Source organism: Phlebotomus papatasi, chromosome 3 (genome assembly GCF_024763615.1).
Source record: "Phlebotomus papatasi isolate M1 chromosome 3, Ppap_2.1, whole genome shotgun sequence".
Taxonomy (NCBI): domain Eukaryota; kingdom Metazoa; phylum Arthropoda; class Insecta; order Diptera; family Psychodidae; genus Phlebotomus; species Phlebotomus papatasi.
The window spans coordinates 82,669,059-82,690,250 of NC_077224.1; the positions used below are offsets into that span (position 1 = coordinate 82,669,059).

General features: G+C 33.3%; 1 protein-coding gene across 4 annotated transcripts in view; it reads left to right on the forward strand.

Annotated features, from left to right (window-relative positions):
* The window catches only part of LOC129806068 (protein spire), a 79,493-nt gene that overhangs the window by 23,621 nt on the left and 34,680 nt on the right, over positions 1-21,192 (forward strand). For 2 of the 4 annotated variants that reach the window (XM_055854389.1, XM_055854391.1), the window contains exons 3-8: positions 10,477-10,594; positions 10,995-11,086; positions 19,278-19,395; positions 19,504-19,580; positions 19,747-19,776; positions 19,878-20,008. In XM_055854389.1, the coding sequence (XP_055710364.1) occupies positions 10,477-10,594; positions 10,995-11,086; positions 19,278-19,395; positions 19,504-19,580; positions 19,747-19,776; positions 19,878-20,008 (566 nt within the window). The remainder of the gene's footprint in view (positions 1-10,476; positions 10,595-10,994; positions 11,087-19,277; positions 19,396-19,503; positions 19,581-19,746; positions 19,777-19,877; positions 20,009-21,192) is intronic. The other 2 variants (XM_055854390.1, XM_055854393.1) reach the window with 1 other exon arrangement.

A 21,192-nucleotide genomic window follows, 5' to 3' on the forward strand; every position in this document is an offset into this window, starting at 1 on the left:
GTTACTCAGAGGATCAGAAAGCTAATGATTGTTTTGTTAAGAATTTTAATTGGTTTATTGCATTTTTCTAACTTCTTGAAAAAGTCTTGAAATATTTCTTTAAAAATTTTAAAGCACTCGATTGTTTTTTTTGTTGATTTCTCCATGCTGATGATTTCAAGGTCAACAATATTTTACTATTTGACCTCTAAGTTTTTTTTTAAGAAACGGACAAACGCTTTGGATGAGGATTTATCTCAAAACTAAAAATAAATATTGCTGAAATCACAAAATCACCGAATTTTTCTGTCTTGAATTAGAGCAATCAAATTGTTTAATTAAACATCATTGATTAGGTCCAATGACCATTACAATATTGTTATGTTTATTTTGTCTTAATAGCTGAGAGAATCAATTTTTCTCTCAATGCTGTGTCAAGCTGAGTGCCTTTTGCATTTGAGAAGGTTTTAATAAAAATAAAAGAATGATTTGAAAATTGAAACGGGCAATTAAAAAAGGAAGAAAATGTTGGAATAAAATGTTAAGCAGCGGGTGTCCTGGAGATTATTGAAACGTGTGTCGTTTTAATTCTTAAGCAAAAGAGAAGAAATGCTGTTGAAGAAAATATCATATCACAAAATGAGAAGTAACAGAACCAGTGTGACTTGATGTTCTTATGGTTGTGATAAATGATACCACACACATTAATTCCAATAATTATGTCGCATCTCTATCATTCTCCTGGAGGTCTTTGCATGGTTATTGCTATACAAACATTTAATAATAAACTTGTGTGTAACATGAGAAGTTAATAATTCATCTTCACTGAAAATTTTGTGCTTTAAGAGATGTGTCTGTGGATGGGTTTTGTGGAAATTTTGCCCAAAACAACAAATTTAACTATCTTATGTTAAACAAGGCAATAAACACAAAATGTATAACTTCTCCCAAGATCGGGGTTATGGTACTAATTGGCAATGTTTTACCACATTATTTGGACAGGCAAATAAAAAGAAAACCAAGAGACGCATAAAACTTCGATACACTTTAATTAAAAGCAAGCACCTCATAAGCCTTTATTTTGCAACAAAGAACTGACTGCGTGATATAATCAATCTTTTAGCGATACATTTTTGTTGCTATCTTATCGAATATGTTTTGGTCTTTTTGACAAAAGGCCCAAAACACTATCACGGAAAATTTTTTGGAATGAGCTAGTTTGTACTTGGGGAGCTTTTAACATAGATTATTGTATCTCACCTATTGTTTTACCCTGAAAATTAAAAGGCATAGGATGGACCTTGAAATGAAATGGGAGTTTGAATGAGGTTTCCTATATTACAAAATTGACAATATGTAGCTCAAATAACTCTGGATGGTGTAATAAATGCGTTCTTGTTGTCTGAATATGTTAATAAGGTGGACAAATAAAAATGTTTGTGGCAAATGAATCTTTCAAAATATCGAGGGTTTGGACAACAGCCACTATTGGCGCTTCAGTAGAAAAACATTTGTAATAATACTATAATATTAAGCTAATAGCTTAAATACTTATTAAGTACTTATTAAATTCCAGACTCAATGACTTAATTTTAAGGAGTTGTAGAACATTCAGCTATTTAAAAAATATTTAAAAATTAGACAAACGTCTGCGCTTTGTGGCAAATAGCGCAATTAATATGGCATGACTCAGCATTAACATTAAAAGTACTTAATTAAGGACTTTCGGTTAAGCATTTTTTAAGCAGCTAACCAAATGGCAATAAAACGTATATTTTTAATCCCTCAATTTGTTATTTCTCAAATAAAAAAAAATGCCTTTGAATACGTTACTACTATCTTTGTTCTCTTACCGGGCACCACAACAGAAGATTTGTTGTACTAAAATCTATCTGGAAATAAAAAATCGATAGGACGATTCGTTAAAAAAATTATAATATTCAAAATTTTGTAAAATGTAGACTTCGGGAACATGAGGATTTGGGTAAGCACAAAAGGTTTCCGTATTTTACGTTGTTGAGAGTGAAGAGAGAATTCGTCGGAATTTGAGAACATTGTGGGTAATTTCCTTTTTTTAAAATTTGAAATTATTTATTAATTTTCTCTCCTGACGTATACGATGAGATTGAAAATTTTTGTATTTGATGTAATTCTAATTGGTAATATTATTACATAGTAATTTTACACTATTTATTTCTTTAATGAGCATTACAACCAATTAGTAATCTTGAATTGACTCCTGGGTCAGGTTGTCATTATTCGCCTTTATTAAGTAGAAACTAAATATAACGTGCCATTGTTCTTCAATTCCGGTTACTGCTCGAACTCCGCAGACAGACCTGCATAATATCCCTCGATTTTGAATTATATGTATATTTGGAACGCTTGCCTTCGAAGGCAAGAATTTTGGTAGAATTTTGGAATTGTGAAGTTTCGAATTTTTGACGTCACGCTGTTTGTCCGTCTGACCGTCCGGCTGCAGCTAGCTCTAGAGGCCAAACGGTAAGACATAGAGACTTGGGACATTTGGGAAATCCCCTACCGAGAGGTTTCCCCTGCCCTTTGGTCAATGTTCTTTGGGATTGCTAGAGAGAGAAAGAGCTTACTTTTAGAGATTACCCAGGCAGACATTTCATCCATATACGAAAATCCCATTGAACCATTTCTAACAAAGATATTTCAAAGTCAAAGCTTAAAAGGTTCTAGAGAAGGCATTTATCAACCGAATAGGGTTATATTTGGGTTCATTGGAAAGGTCTTGGAATTTTCGATTAAACAGAACTGGTTCAAATCGATTCAAACCGGTAAACGGTTATAAGTTACGAGTTCGAGCACTTCGGAAAGCCTGGGACGTTTTACCACCTCTTTTTATGTGATATTCAATTAATATCACGGCACTTTGTGCAATGTTTTGAGTGATTTATAAATCGGTTCAAATTGGTTTTGAACCGGTTATGAACTAATAAGCAATTTTTGTTCGAAAATAAATTCTATTACTCTTAAACTATTCTATGGGATCTTTTGAGTGATTTATATATGTGTTCAAATCACATTGAAAAAAATTAATTGTTCGAAGCATAAATCGTCCGAATGTAGCGCACTTATCCCCAGGGGCATGACATTTCGTATGTTTGTCATATGTTTCTAGCACGCCGAAAAAACTTTTGAAAAGTTAAAATAAAAGCCAATTTAATAACGAAGAGGCAACCGAAAACCCCAAATTGGCAATCTACGTAGTTTTGAAAATATCTCTTGAAGTGTGTACGAAAACAGGAAAAAATTTACACTAAAACTGGTCGCATTTTTCATAGCTAATGTCACCCCCTACTTACCCCTATAGCATTTATGTCAAGAGTTCGAACACTTCGCAAAGCTTGGGATTGCATGGGATGCTTGTCACTTTTTTAGTGAACTGTAGTTCTGGTTTACGCAGTAGTTCATCGGGGACTGGATAGCTTGGTTCTTTTCGAAGTATAGAGTCTACCTTCATAGGGTATCCTAGGCTGGAACAGTCGCATCATGTTTGCGAAGCATATTTGTTGCACATTTACTCCTCGGTATTGCTTGTAGACTTCATAGATTTCGTAATCGTCCTTCCTTAAATACGGACAGGAAACGAATATCCGTTTTGGAATCCTTCTCTCACACATGAATAATCTTAATTTTGTTTCAAGCTTTGTTGTTAGAGTTTTAGGTGTGATTCCTTCTAATCATACCTATTTACATATAGTATAATACTTATGATATACTAAATTAGGTTCTGTTGATTTTCTACGAAGGTATTTATGGCGTCTGTGATGGTTTATACAAGGAATACAAGCGATCGGTGGCATCCAAAATCCCGAAAGCCCAAATCCCGAAAAGGCCAAAATCCCGAAAGCCAAATTCCCGAATGTTCAAAATCGTGAAAGAGATAAAATTATATGGAGGAAAATGTTCAGAATAATTTCCCAAGACACAGAAGATTTTCCTTTGCCTCGGGATTCTGGCTTTCGGGATTTTGGCTTTCTGGATTTTGATCGGGACTCTAAGCGATACAAGGAATCCACAAGTTCTATATGTTAGTTCCCCATCGGAAGCGTTATTTTCTTAAATGGTCTCCGTAGATATAGTTAGACTTGGTTCGAACGAGACGATCCATAAGCTTTTTTCTGATTTGTGAACCTTTTTTTTAGATTAAGAAGATTTCGTAAAATAAAAATTCACATTTTTTGTCTCAAACGTTTTAGATATATATACAGTAGAGCCTCGCTATAGGCCATATTTGGTTCCACATTTGACACTTGGGTCGTACTATAGTCCATGTCATTTTTTAAAATTATCAACGACTTTTAGTAATGAAATTGCTCGACGGCTTCCACTTTCTTTGCGATTGTGATACTTGTCCTCGCTCTCTTCATAATGGATCACAATTATCACAACTACTCAATAAAGTTTGTCAAAAATATTAAAATAATTATGACAACATTACATGTCGCGTACTAAAAAACATAACCTAACTTAAAATCAGTGTTTTGAAATCAACGGTCGATAAATTGTGGACTATAGAGCGATGGCCTCTAGCGGGGTTCTACTGTACCTTATTCTTTCGAACCCTTCTTCTTCTTTTTAACGTCACAACAAATTCAATTCAGTTTATCCAATTTTGATCGCGATAAAGTGGGATAAAAAAAACTCATAAAAACGAAAGTAGATTTTTATTTGTCCCTTTTTGCCAATATAAAGGAAAAACAGTAAGAGATATCGACTTTAAATCAAATTTCCTTTAAATTTTTCGATTAGAAATCCCAGCTCGGAGGGTACGTGAAAACTTAAGAGTTCTCACTTATTTTAAAATACTGTTTGATAAGTTTTTGCATTTATGGTTTTTGTGCTGTATAATGCTGTTTCTTCCTGGTGTTTGCAAGAGCACTTTTCAGAGTCATTGAATGAGTTGTAAGTTTAAATTGTTAAATGAACATATTGAATTGCGTTTAAAAGACATGTGATTTTCCCTTCTGTGATTCCTCATCACGTGAAAGTGATAATAAAATTGTCGTCATTATCAAAAAGGAAAAAGAAATGGAAAAGATTTCATTGATTCAGTTACGTGTTTAACGCAATATCTCAGACGATTTGAATTGATGATAAGTTTTACAGCATATTCATGCTTAGACTGCTAATTATTGTGAAATCTCTTCTTCATTTCTCATACCAAGAGTTATATTGCATAGAGAGTTGAATTGAGAGAAGGCCCAAAGAGGTTCTTCACATGGAGCAATTCTATTCTGTTTTGTGTAAAATTGTCGATAGTTTTTTGTTTTTGTATTTGGAAGAAAATGATCTCTGTGTGACCTGTGAAATGTATGCCACATGATCTGCCATAAGCGAAAATTCTCTTGGTACCATTTTGCTCGCCATTTATGATCTCGCAATGACTTTTGTCATGGATTTAGAGTGGCCAGCAGCGATGATGATGAAATTTTTTTTGACTGAATTTGGCGCTTGAGAGAACTTTACATAATAAACTATGCGGCAAAATGACACTTAAAGCATTTTTTTTAGCACATTATGGGGTGGTGGAGCAAAGAGAAAGAGGTGCACATAACTATGATGGCGAGGATTCATGAAATATCGCGCAATTCGCAAAAGCCATTGCATTAATTTTATTGGTGATTTTCTTTCGAAAATTCACATTTCTATCCTTAAGTGCATGCACGATACTGGTGAGAGGGAGTATTGGGTTGTAATTGGCAGAAGATTAGACTCTTATATGGAGTTTTATAAGAGGAAGGAGAAATTGTAAAGAGAAGAGATAACTATCATAACTGCTGTTAGTGCGATGACCTAAATAGCATAGAGAGATTCATATATATGAAAAATTATTCTTCTACATAGAAAGACAATGTTGTCTCTCACTCAAAATGGTTATAAATCTATGCAAGAGATTTGTCTTCTATTTAAAAAGCACTAACAGAGATAGATACGGAGAGAAAACTCCTCATTCACATTTTTTCTAAATGGATAAAATGCATATATGAGAACTGTGAAGAAGGTGTTTTGATAAATCGAATTAAAATTGTTCACAGACATAATTTCATACAACTTCAAATGATGAATAATGCTGGAAGAATATGGTGTAATGCTATGCCACTATAGAATGATAATTTGCGCTATTTCACTCACAGAGATTTTGTGTCCTTTAAATGCCATTCATGTCTTTATGGTAAATGTCTTTTACACTCATCTTCACAATAAACTATTCTTTAATAACCATTTGCGTTTGCAACGCATTTTGCATTCACTTTACTAGCAACCTGTCATTGTTCCAAATGATATTTTGATAGTTACTTCTTGAAATTCCATATGCTCGAACGTATCATCGCATATTTTGATGGAAATTATCATAAGATCAGTTTTTTGTGTTCAGGGTACGCAACGGCTTTAAGGTTAGACCTTTCGCTTTATGATGCTAATGTCTCGGGTTCAAATCTTCTTCAGGCCACTAGAAATTCTTCTGGCATTAAAGGTGCTCAAATTGCTTCCAGTAAGCTTCACTGAATATAATTTATTAGGGTTTTAAACCAAGTTTCAATGAAGTTCAACACTTTTTGGTTAGATCATTTGGTTAGGTATCTAGAGATCCTCAGTTCAATTCTGAGTGGAGATAGGGATTTTTACCGGTTCTACACTAATTAAGGGGATAGATAATCCTAACCGGCTTATGTAGGTGAGATTCTTAACGTGAGCTAACTCGGAATGCTTGCAATTTCGATTTAGAGCTGAAGTTGGGGGAAGCCATTCAGTTATTTTGAATCAAATTCGTGAAATTAAACAAATTTTGGATTTAAACCAAAATATCAAGGATTTGAATGGACTGGCAGAAAAGTGATATATGGGTGAAATGTAGATCAGAATGTTCTCTATAATTTTGCCAAAGAACTTGATCTTATCGATTACTCAGAAGCAGAGATAATCGAGAGAGTTTATTTCTGAACTAATTTTTGATCTTAGCGCCCCTACTGTCCATATGACGAACTTCGATTATGTCAGAGAATTGTTGAATTTTGTGAAACCTTTCATTTTAACGTCACTTTAAATGAAGTAGTTGAATAAAAGCGATCATATCAGTACCTGTGCACTTTCTCAGCGCCATTATTGGAAAAAATTATTTTTTTACAATAAAACGGAAATGTAGAGACAAATAAATGGCGTCTACAATTATGTCGAAGAAATCATCAAAATCGGTTCAGCGACAGTCGAGATAATTGAGGTTATGTGATATTGAAATTGGTATTTCGACTGTGGCGCCCCTGCTGGTGTTGGTTCCACGAAGTTCAAGCATTCTATAAAGTTGTAGTATTTTGTGAGATCTTTCATTTGAGTCCTCACTCATTAAATTCGGTCAAATAGCACAGGAGATGTGACGTTTTGAATTTCGTGAACATTGACCCCTCATATTTCCGCTTCTATTGTAACCACTGCGAATCCGAACCACTGCGAACCCGGGGGATCTCAGTGGCGCAATAGGCAAGACCGTTAGCTCTTGGGCGGATCGATTTCCGGCTTGGCTCACAGTGTTGTGAGTTCAAGTCCCGCCCGGTGCAATGATCTGAATGTCCAGAATAAGACATTTTCATTGTGATATAACGTAATAAAAATGCACCGTTTCTGCCCCGAAAACGTGGAAAGAAGCATCTGGATGGACGATAGATCCATTTAGATGGATCCATGATGGTGGATGGGCGATCAAAGATCAGCAGATTCTTCCAATAAGAGCACGTTGTAAAGATTACATTGTAATATAAATGACGTGTCTCGATACGATTAATAATAACTGCGAACCCACGCCACTTATTGTAAACTTCATAGCCTAGACTACAATACACTAAAATTTGATCAAATTGCACAATTGCGGTTTCCAGAAAAATGAGTTTGACTTTTTACGCTATTGCTTTGGTGAAGTTTTGAACTTGATGTTTTGTCATCTGAAAGCGCTCGTCGAGACACACAAATGAAAAAAAATGCAAGTCGAAATGTTGATTATAACCGGAGATACAGTCCGGTCAATTTTTCAACTTTGACCGCTTATACCTCGGGTCAGGGATTTCAGAGCGACTTAAGTTTTTTTTGTTTGATAGGTATAATATATTTTGTCCATTTTTTATTTTTGAACTACAAAATTTCTTAAATTCAGATTTTCGTGTATCTGTTAGAGTAGGCCTTGGCAGATAATTTCACCGGAAAATTTTTGGAAAATTTTCAAAATTGAACTGTTGAGAAATGGTATGATCACACCCTCATTTTTTCCGTTCTCATGTTTTTTCTAGCAGATTCATCATAAATCCATACAACTAGTATTTTCTTTTAGGATATGAATGTGGGCTTGTGCTTAACAGAAGACTTCTTTTTAAATTTTTTTCGATTTTTGGCATTACTTTTTTCAAAAAAATTATCATTTTCAGTCACTTTTTGACATGTTTTATGCTATAAAATCCGTTAAAATCAATATTTATAAAAAACCTCATGTTAAGCACGAGCCAACTATATCTAGAAGAAATGTGCAAAGTTTCAGAAAAATCGTTTCATGCGTTTTCGTAAAATCTTGACAACCGATTTTGAAAATGGTGTTTTGATCAAACTGATTGTGAAAGTATATCTTTCATTCGATGTGCACATTGTGATTGCACTCTATGTTATAATCATTGCTTTACTGAAATCCATATTCACAAATTAGTTTGAAAAAACTAATTCGTGTATTATGGATTTCGATAAATGATTAAAACAGAAAGTGCAATCACAACGAGAGCATATGGATTGAAAGTACGGCTTAAATATTTATTTGAGCACAGGTTTCCAAATGATTTTTCCAAAAAAATTGGTTTGGGTCTTCAACCTTTCTAATCTTTTATAAAATTTCAATAAAAAATTTAAATATTATTTACAATGATCCTCAGATAGCTGATTGTAAGTGCATACAGCTTTTTATTCTTCTATTTACCTAACAAATTGATAATTCCATCGTTTTTATCCCGGAGTAGGTTGGAACCGACGCTAAGACGGCGATGGCCGCATTGGAGGTGGGTCAAAAAAGAAATAGAGAGATGATAATAAATAAATAATAATATAATAAATAATAATAATTCGATTAATTATGCGATGAATTTTCATTGCTATAAAAATTTGTTGAGGATTTTCATTCGGCACTCTAGATAAGCAACTTACACTACAATAATAAGTACTACTTAATAAAGAATAGAATTTTTTATTGAAAACAAAAAAAAAAGATATCAAAAGGAAAAAAAAACAGACGGAGCCAGTGATCGAACCCGAGGCACTCCCGTTGAATATCCCGCGCTGTACCGCTGAGCCACCGCTGCATGTAGTCTCATTCGAATTTTCTTTATTATGTGCTACGTAAGGTGTCATTCTCAACTTTAGGGAATTAAAAAAAAATTAACCAAATTTCGCACTTTTTGAATATACCACGTTTAATTTGATGCCTTTCTGCGTAGTTGAGCAAAGCCCCAGAATTTTCTGAAATTGATGACTCGAGTACTTCCCTTGTAAGGCCTAGCTATAACATACTAAAATTTGAGCCGGAGGGAGAAGATTGAGGAAAAAGGAAAAAGGACTTTGTCTAAATAATGTTGACTTATAGGGGGGTCGTCGAAGCCCGGGGAAACTCGTTTCGAATCCACATCAAACTTTTATACCTTAAAGTCTCAGTGCTTCAAAAGGCAAAGTGCTAGCTTTATGATGTAGAATTCATATGATCAATCCCTGAAAATCATTACAATACAGTCAAAAATAATTTGCCATAATTTCAAAGTAACACCATAAAAATAATTCGGATTATAGCACCTGATATCTGAACCAAAGTGCTTTGGCTAATATTTCTTACGGTTCAATAGACAAACTGGTTGTGAATCAATTCATTTTAATGCGTTTGTACATACGACTTTTGCATTTTTCACTACATAATGACATTGTACATTTAGGCGATTTTTTTTAATGTTGCCTGGTTGATTAACGTTGCAGTTGGTTGTAAATAGCACCTGAGGTGAAACTGGACGATTAAATGTTTGCAACATGAAAATAATATGATCATTTGGGCATAAAATCCAACAAATTTACTCATTGTCCGACTTTACGTTTGATTAAACGCACAATTGTACCACTTAATTGAAGAGAAGATTAATCACAGAGTTCAGATAGCAAATTTAGAATTGGTGAATGTTTCTTTCATTCCACGCATTTTTTTTTAGAATTCAATGGGATGCAAACGAACATTGTAAAATGGAATTAGAATGAATTTTGAACAATGAGGCGTTTTTTGTTGTTGTTGTTGTTAAAGTGTGATTAGAAAATTATTACAATTGCGAAAGAAATTAAAGTGGAGAGATTTGGAGAGCCATCGTGTGGTACTAAAATAAATATTGTTGGAAAAATGAGATGTGAATAACCGCGGTGGAAAAATAGTTGAATAAGACTGTTTTTCTAATTTTTTATTTGCAGGTTCTTCAGAAAATTGGGTATATTGTCTACAAAGCTCTCGATTATAATTTCTCGTCGGATGAGGAGTGTGTAATTTCTCCAGAACTTGATCAACTTATAAATGAGATGACTTATGAAGGTAAATTGAGTGTGTAAAATCTAACAATTCTTTCTGGTGGATTCTGTTATGTTTGTTGGGCATAAAAATTCTATCGTGAAGATTATTTTATTGTGCGTTGTGTTCTTTTTTTGTTGTTGAAGATCGTCTGTATAAATGCTCTCAAGTCCTATGAGAGCCCAAAGACTCTTGTTTGCTTTACCAAGATACACAGAGATTGAGAATGATGTTACAATTAAAATATAATGTGTGGGAGTAACAAGATAAAAAATTTATTATCTCTGTCATTGTCTCTTTTTTTATCACCACAAAAGATGTGATAAAGTTGTTCATGGAGCACGTCAAGAAATGCCTTTGAGATGCTATTTTTAATAGAAATGTCTTGACATAATTAGCCCCTAATGATGACTCTATTTCTCAGATGTTGATGATGAGGGAATCGAAAGGGATTCCGATGATGCTGTTGATGGGGAGAAATTTACAGAAACCAAAGAAATGGATCATGTATTGGATGTGAGTACCGACTTAATGCTATTTATATTGACATTGAATATTGGGGAGATATATTAATTGTTCTGCAATCGAGAGTGTCTCGAATTGTACATGAAAAGCACCAGAAATTTCTCTCTTTCTCACTTTATTATTATTAATTTCCATTGCGAGCGAAAGTTTTTAATAAATTGGAAAGGAAGTTGGTGTTAATTCAGTTTTTATTAACCGACTGCCGGAGGGTTGTATTCCCTGTACATAATGAGGCACGTACAAAAAATATTTGTTTTGTAAACATGTTTCTGCGACTATAGGGGGGATCCGGGGGTAAAATTGACCAGTAAATAAAATTTTTCTTTACAGATTATTTATGAAAATGTACTTGGATTATCACGATGTGCAATTAAAATTTTATTAAACATTAAAATTTTATGATAACTCGCATAAATGTCGCTAATAAGCATTTTAATGTCTTATTTTGGGTTTCAATTAATTATTTTCTTAAACGAATATCATTTTAAATGTTAGAAGAGGAGAGACAGGGTTGTTTAAGTCCGAGTTTAGCTATGAAACTTGTTTTGTGAACATGTTTCTAAATCTTGCAATGTGAGTGAGCGAGACGACTACAATTAGATATTTTTAATATCAGCGGCACAAGGGGTTAATGCCCAGTACACAATGACTTTTGTTAGTAAACATGTTTTCAACATTTCCTATGAGAGTTAGTGAAATGTTGATCTAGTCATCTCGCTCTCTTATAGAAAATTTTGAAGACATATTTACAAACAAAAGTTATTGTGCGTTGGGCATAATACCCAGCGCACAACAACTTTTGTTTGTAAACTTGTTTTCAAATTTTTCTATAGGTGTGAGCGAGATAACTAGATCTAGATTTTACTCACTCTCATCGAAATGTCAAAAACATGTTTACAAAACAAAATCTATTGTGCGTTGGGCATTATGCCCAACGAACAATAACTTTTGTTTTGTAAACATGTTTTAACTCAGTGAGAGTGAGTGAGACCTGAATCTAGTCATCTCGCTCACTCTCATTAGCAATTTTGAACAAATATTCACTAACAAAAGTAATTGTGCGTTGGGCTTAATGCTCAAAGTACAATAACTTTTGTATTGTAAACATGTTTTCTTATGACCAGCGCATAATAACTTTTACTTGGAATCATGTTTTCAAAATTTCCCATGTGAATGAGCAAGATAACTACATTTAGATCTCACTCACTCTCATGGAAACGTCAAAAACATGTTTACTAAACAGAAGATATTGTGCGTTGGGCATATTGCCCAGCGCACAATAATTTTTATTTATAAAACATGTTTTCAAAATTTTCTTTGAGAGAGAGCGAGATGACTAGATCTACATTTCATTCACTCTTACTGAAATGCCAAAACATGTTTAGGGGGAAGTGGGGCACCTTTGAAAGTAGGGCACCTTTGAAATTGGGACAATCTGTTTGTGCAGCTAAATTATATCACGATAGGGCTCAATTTTGTTTAAAAATAGGTGAAAAATCCTAATTTCAAAGGTGCCTGACTTTCAAAGGTGCCTCACTTCCCCCTACAAAGCAAAAATTATTGTGTGCTGCAGGCAAATTCTGCTATTCTGGAGTTTCTCACGTGAGTACAAGAATCGAGAAACACATAAAGGTTACTAAGGAAAAATCGAGTCAACCACTCTAAAATAATGTACATTTCTCGGTTTTTGTACTCACGTGACAAACTCCCGAATAGCAGAATTTGCCTCCTGGGCATAAACCTGTGAGAGTGAGCAAGTCAACTAGATCAAGATCTTTTTCAGTGTCATTGATATGTCAAAATATGTTTACAAAATTCAAGTTACAGAACGCTGGCATCATACGTAGTGCCAAGTGCACAATAAATTTTGTTTTGTAAACATGCTTTTGACATTTCAGTGAGTGTGATTGAAATCTAGATCTAGTTATCTCTCTCACTCTCGTAGGCAATTTTGAAAACATGTTTGCAAACAAAAGTCATTGTGAGCTCGTGATAATGCCTAATGCACAATAACTTTTGTATACATATTTTTCACATTTCAGTGAGTGTAAAGGAAATCTAAATCTAGCCAACTCACTCGCTAAGTGGGTGTGAAATTGGCTACGAGAGTGAGCGAGATGAATAGAGATTTCATTAATTTTCACTGAAATGTCAAAAATATCTCAACAAAACAAATATTTTTGTGCTTTATACATTGAACTCATATTTACAAAAGAAGATTAAATAATTTATTTTATCTTTTTATAATATATTTGTGTTTTTTGTCGTGTTTATTCCCCTGTATATTATTTTTAATATTTTTATTGCTCCTTTTTAATTACTAACTTTTTATTATTTTGTTTGTTTACTTATTTTATTGATTTGTTTATTGATTTTGCTATTACAAAGTACAGATATTTGTATCGTAAACAAGATTTCGAAATGCGTATAATAATGAGACTAACAAATACAAGCTTTTCGATATCCAGATGACAGCTGTCAAACACTGGATAAATTCAAAATTTCCCCATCACATTTGTAATGTAAAATCATATCACCAATCCTCCGGATATCGAAAAGTTTAGTGTACCTCTACTTAAAAAAAAATGTTTTGTCAAATTAACAAGACAAGTTTGTAAAAAGGATGTTCTTCTATACAGAATATGGAAAAGTTTTGTCAAATCGACGGCCAACTGGATCTTGTTAAAAGTTTGTCAAAAGGGTGTTTTTCCATATTAAATTCGAATAAAAGTTTTGGCAAATTGGTCAATAACATCCTTTTGACAAAATTTCAACAAAATCCATTTGTTCGTTTAACAAGATATTTTTTTCAGAGTAGATATTTTTCATTCTTGGTGAAATGTCAAAATATGCTAACCTTCAAAATTTTAATGTGTTATATTCCTTGGTATCTTTCTTCTCATTTGGTTACTTGAAAGGAAATGAAACGTTCAAATCTAAACCTTCCTTAAGACTTAATAAATTTTTGTCATTATTTTGGAGGTTAGAAATGGAAGAATTTCAGTTGAAAAGAACAAAGGTATCATTTCATCACGAATACTACATATCGAGGTACTTTTTATGATGCTCAAAATTTATTTTTTGTCACTATAAAGTCGCATCATTATTTTATTAGTTTTGTTTTAGGACTTTTGTTTAGAATTTACCGTGACTTTTTTAAGGTTAGGTTAAAGTAGAGATGAATTTTTAAGGTTAGGTTTCGTATGTCTATCCCATTCTTTCACACTCTTCGTCCTTTATTAAACGTGACAACAAAACGTTTATACAAAACGTTAGAGAAAGAAAAGGATATTAATTGTGATTTCATGAAACTTTCCTGGTCTAAAAGGTGTTTTGGAGCCATGAATATTAAATTTATTACAGAATATTGATGGTAATACTGTCACTTTCCTCATATATGGACAACAGCTATTGATTTTTACCTCTGAAATTTGAAGTTTTAGACCCGTTAGACCCATTTTTTCTGGTTCTTCTTCAATATTATCGTTATTAACTTCTTCCATTTATCTAAATAAGTCCATTTATTTCAAAATAAATTACATTAGTAAATTTTCTAAGCTTGTTTATTTTAATTTATGATCTCTATACACACTAGAGAAATTCATGCCCATATTTGACAGAAATGTAGGCAATTTGCTTCAATATAGACCTAAATTTCCCTAGTGAAGTACGCCATTAATTGTGTATAAAATTGCCCCATTTTGTGATTCCTTTTATCTCTACGAAATGTACATATAGACTTTCCAAAGTTGCTCATGGATGGCGCTTTTATCAGAATAATGAAACAATTCAAGAAAGAGACCAATAGGGTAGTTATACCAAATTTCGGCATAGTTGCATGCAATCGCCAAAGTCTTTAATTTGAAATGTAATATTTTTAATATCAATTGAATTTAATCATGTTTGTTACTTCTTTTTAAGAGGTGTTGCTCGTAACCTTATAGATTGTTTATCATATTTGTTTTCTCCAAAATCATTCTTAATGTATTTTAGATAAGATAAGATCTTATCTAAAAAATAATGTATTTTAAAATGAATTAAAATATAGACCAGAGGCGTGCAAGAACCGTTGAAAACGCTACTATAACAAACTTATTTTGACGTTAATTCGGTTTCAACGATTTTTGCACACCTTTGATATAGATTTAGCTTTGGGTAATACAGTAGACTCTCATTCAATCGGCTCTTTTTCAATCGGGCGACAAATTTTGTTGGTAATTTTCACGTTTAATTATAAAACTAATTTGCTCAAATTCGCTGCAGTTCTTCCTATTTTATCGTGATTCTTTATAATTGAGCGTTTTTTGTGGAATTTACAAAGGCTTTGACGCTCAATTCTATCGCTAAACCGGATGACATTTCGCCCCATATTCCCGATTGAGAGAGAGTCTACTGTATTTCGGCCACCTTCATTCTCATAGTTCCTTTGCCCATCCGGAATTTTTCCAATCTCTTTTTCACATTATCCTCGTTCATCGAAGCGACATTTTTGTTTTTATTGCATAGTATAACCTTTAGATTATGAAAGAAAACTGAAAATTCATGAAAATTTGAGGAATAAAAGAAGTGTCCGAAATTGCAGGGCGGCCGAAATTAGGTACAGTTTCCCTAAAATTAGAAAGTATTAAGTTTTTATAGTATGATTCCTTGCCTAATCCTTAGTTTGTTTTATTTGTTTTTTTTTGAGCAGTCGGATTTTCTAATTACTATTTATTTTCTTTTTTACTGCATGTTGATATTTCTGTTGTTAAACATGTTTACAGGAGGTTGCCTAATTGAAATCATCCGAAATGGCAAATATTAGACAAGTGAGCGATTATAAAATGAAAGAATAAATATTGGACGATGGAGAATAATATGCGAGAGAGTAATAAATATCGCAATAATATGAATCTATAATAGACCTTGAAGTAATAGACTATTTTTCCACACCTTTAAAAATATGTCTTAAATTTATGCTTACAAGCAAACTATGAGGAAGTGTTTTTGTTAAATGAAATCATACCGAATATTTAAGTGTACATGGTTTCTCTCTCTCAAACCATTGTAATCGCCACACATGCGATTCATAATCAGCATTGTTAATTAATATCTCTCATAGAGTGAATTTATAATTGCTTGGCGCCGATAGTTTCAGGTTAAGAAGACCTTTTAAAAAGCTACAAATCTTCTAAGGCGTGATAGAGGTATTTATCTCAAGTCAATCTTTTATGATTTGCAAATATAGGGAGGAAAAATAAAAAGTAAGGAGGTACAGAGGCGTCGAAAGAGAGTCTTTTTGGGTAAAACTGGTGGAATATCTGCCGGGTGTTCTATGAGTAAGACAAACATGTGAATAGTTGCTATTGCATAATAATCGTTTTTATGCATTAGAACCATCCCACATTGCGGACAAGCCCAATTTATATTTGCTTTTCACTGACTCTTTGGGAGCACATTTTGAGCTACATTCATGACTCTGTGAAAATGCTGTTGGATGAATAATCTTAACACCATATACAGAGCTCATTGCACATTGCAAATCCTACAAGAGCCCTCCTTAACAGCTTTTGGACCGCATTTCAATGGGTTTTTAGAGTCAGTGGATTTTATTTAAAATTTTTTGAACGATAGCAATCTTCACGTTGGACGAAGTGAATTACAAAATGTAATTTATTCAGGGGGTTTCTTAATGCCATCTTTTTCTCTGATTGAGAATTTGTTAAGTTTTCTTTTCTCAAGAAAGGAAACAGTGAAAAGAGAGAATTGCATTCAATGAGTTTTATGCAGAAAATTGAAATGTAGTATACCAAGGGGTGAATATATTAAGTTATTGTATTAATGCTATGCAAAGTTGAGGAGTTATGCACGGAAATTTTGACATTGCTTCTATTTTGATAATATTTTCCTTCATTTAATTTCCTAATTTGAATTCTGATTTACGAATTCTTTTCTTAAATAGTTACACTGTTTAAATAAATGGTGTTTGAAAAGGTTAGTATAAAGAATTTAAATTCAAGGACCGTTGAGCTACAGTGAAACCGATAGTTATTCGAATGATTTGAAAGCAAGTTGGGCCTAGCCATAAATTAATTTAGATCCACAATTGTGGAGCTCAGAGGCAAAATGACACATATCCTATGGCTAAAGCATAGGATATGTGTCATTTTGCCTCTGAGCTCCACAATTGTTTTGTACGTCAAATCCGGACATTTGGCACCAAAATAAGGCATTTGCACTTAAGGCTAAAATTCATGCGAGCAACTCATATGCCAGCGATAGACATGGAGGCTTTGTTGAAAAACAAAATAGGCTACGCTGGAGTGTAGAGCGACTCGTGCTCAATGAGCGGCTTCAATCGGCTCTCCATTGAGTGGGACTTTAGTAGCCTACGCCTATCGCTCCTTCGCCATTTCAGGAATTCTGATTTTTTTTAATTTTTACAATATTTTACAAATATTTTGTAAAAATGTTTGTAAATGTTTGTGAATGCCTATGGGGGAGTTACGAAATGCTCGTGAATCGTATAACCCACAAACATGTTCGTAAAAGTTTTTACTTTTTTCACAAACATTGTTCGTAACATGATCATTTGACAAACATTTTTTGTACTTTTACAAACATTTGTTCGTAAATGCTCCTAAACATACAAAAATGTTTGTAAAATGCTCAACAGGAAAACAAACAATAACGAACAAATGACAAAATATAACGAACATTTTTTTGTGTGTTTACGAACATTTACGAACAAATGTTTGTAAAAGTACAAAAAATGCTCGGCAAGTGATCATGTTACGAACAATGTTTGTGAAAAAAGTACAAACTTTTACGAACATGTTTGTGGGTTATACGATTTACGAGCATTTCGTAAGTCCCCAATAGGAATTCACGAACATTTACGAACATTTTTACAACATATTTTTTCTGTATACGCCGCTTTCATCTTTCTGACCTTTTGGGTGCAATACCGTTGAAAACGGAAAGTCAGTCTGATGAACGGTGAGCCTGCTGTCCTGGCCCCTACGTAGCTACCATACCGATACCCCTAGATGTGGGATGCCGCTCCAAGAGGTCTATTCTGCTTTATAAGAGGAACTAACAACTGCCCGGTCTTTCGTGTTTTGCCAAAGTTCTAGTTCAATAAATCGTGAAGTTCGAAGTTAACGCTACGCCTTCTAAATGTCGCTATCCCAAGACTTAGTCTCTTCCTGTCGCTGTAAAGCTTGAAAACCTCTCTCTATGAACATTTCACATATAATACAGCTAGCGGATTGTTGTAATAGATTGACTGAGCCCCATTTAAAAAAAAAAAAGAAAACGCGTCAAGTTTATTTTCATTTGAAGGTTATGTTTAACATAACCTCACATTTCTAGCGAACTTATGAATACAGTAGACTCTCTCTCAATCGTGAATATGGGGCAAAATGTCATCCGGTTTAGCGATAGAATTTAGCGTCAAAGCCTCTGTAAATTCCACAAAAAGCGCTCAATTATAAAGAATCACGATAAAATAGGAACAACTACAGCGAATTTGAGCAAATTAGCTTCATAATTAAGCATGAAAACTGTCAACAAAATTTGACGCCCGATTGAAAAAGAGACGATTGAGTGAGAGTCTACTGTAAATAAATTTGTGAAAATAAATCCTTGTGTCCGAAGAATTTTGAATTAATCTCAATTCGAAACTTTCAAAATAATTTACTGGAACTTATTTTGAACATAACCTCACATTGCTGACACATCATCAGTTTTAATGATAATTTTCTTTCTTGATTTTCATTGCGAAGAAAATATTTATTAGCCAAGATAAGAGGTTAATTTTGGACTTTTTGGCGGGATCCCTTCATTCTTATTAACTTGAAATTTTTGAAAACTTCAGAAAGATTTCATGAAATGTTGGAAATCTTTTGAAATTTTGGTTTTTTTTCTCAATTTTCAACAAAGCTTTAACCAATTACTGGGATTATGGAAATTTCTGGATGCTTTTTTTATACGCTAAAATATATTATCTCCTTAAGTGTAATATGCAAATTGCAGAGGTTAGCTCTAAAACAAACAATTTGTAATGTCATTTGCACTTTCGAAAAACAACACAACTTGTCATATTAGAAATATATTAATTTCACAAAAGTCTAGCAATTTTCTTCCTAAATTGAATGATATTTTTCATTGGTCATGACTTATTGTGAACTTTCTTCACTAGCTCTGCTCAAAACGTGTTTCACCATCATTTCCAAATGATCATTACAAAGCTGTGTGTCGTGCTCTCGCCACTGAAAGTATAGAATTGCGAATATTTCTGCAAAAAGTACTACAAGGAGGTAAATATATATATTTTTATTTGTATATCTATCTACAGCATTTCTTTCGTGGACTTTTCCGAGACAGTAACGTCTGTAATTTATTATTGTTGCCTTTTTTTCGTGCAGAAGCAGAAGTTCTGCGGATACAAGCCGATGCAGAGACTTCACAACAAGAATTAGATAAGCTAGGTTTCAATGATTGGGTAAGATTTTATATTTTGCTAAATTTGTTACAACTTCCCTCTAGGGAGAGGTTCATTGCCCTTTCAACTCTTGACTCTGTGATTTATCTCTTTATGACAAAGAATTTTGCACTAAAAGATGTTTCTCTCTGATCATCTTCCTTGCGAACTAACATAAAAAATATAGTCTGACGTTAGAATATGGAGAGCACTGCAAGTAGGTTTAAGATTTCACAGAGATTTTGAAGTTTATTTTTGGCAATTGATAATTACAGAAAGGTTATTTTGTGAATTTTAAATCATTTTGGGCTTCTTTAGGCGCGGTTTTGGATGCAAGTGGTTGATGAGCTGAGGAGAGGTGTAAGACTAAAGAAGTGTTCTTTTTCTCGAACACCTGTTGAATACGAATTGACCCCATATGAAATTTTGATGGAAGACATTCGGTCCAGGTGAGTGATATTCAAAATTATAATTTTGTAGAAACAGAAAATTGAGTAAGCTTCATCTGCAGAGTAAAATTATCGGTCACGTACCCTTCAGGGTTGCTTCAAAATTAACTATTGTTATTGGTATTTATAAATATTTATACAGAGTACTTATACAGGGAATACCAACATATAAATTTTACAATTTAGCGAATACCACTTTGTGAATTTTGCATTATAGGGAATATCACTTTGTAAATTTTATAATTCAGGGAATACCACTTAGTACATTTTACTATATAGGGAATACCACTTGGTAACTTTTGTATTATAGGGCTACAATTTATTGACAACGAATACCACTTTGTAAATTTTATAATACAGGGAATACCACTTTGTAAAATATATTTTGCAGGGAGTACGACTGCGTAAATTTTGCTGTATTGGGAGTACCACTTTGGAAATTGTATTTAAAGCGAATACCACTTTGTAAATTTTGCATTATAGGGAATACCACTTCGTAACTTTTGTATTTTAGGACTACCATTTATTGACAACGAATACCACTTTGTAGATTTTACTTTATTGGAAATACCACTTTGTAAACTATATTTTATAGGCAATACGACTTCGTAAATTTTGTTTTATAGGGAGTACCACTGTGGAAATATTATTTAAAGCGAATGCCACTTTGTAAATTTTATAATACAGGGGATACCACTTGGTAAACTATTTTTTTTTGCAGGGTGTACTACTTCGTAAATTTTACTTTTATAGGGACTACTACTTCGGAAATATTATTTAAAGCGAATCCCACTTTGTAAATTTTGCATTATAGGGAATACCACTTTGTAGATTTTACTCTATAGGGTATACCACTTTGTAAACTATATTTGCAGGGAGTACGACTTCGTAAATTTTGCTTTATAAGGAGTACCACTTTTGAAATTTTATTTAAAGCGAATACCACTTTGTAAATGTTGCATTATAGGGAATACCACTTTGAAAATTTTGCTTTATAGAGGTACCAGCTTATGAACGATGAACACCACTTCGTAAACTTTATTTTACACGGAATACCACTTCATAAATTTTACTTAATAGGGAGTACCACTTTAGAAATATTAGTGAAAGCGAATACAACTTTGTAATTTGGCATTGGTGGAAATACCACCTTGGGAATATTACTTTATCGTGATAAAACTTTG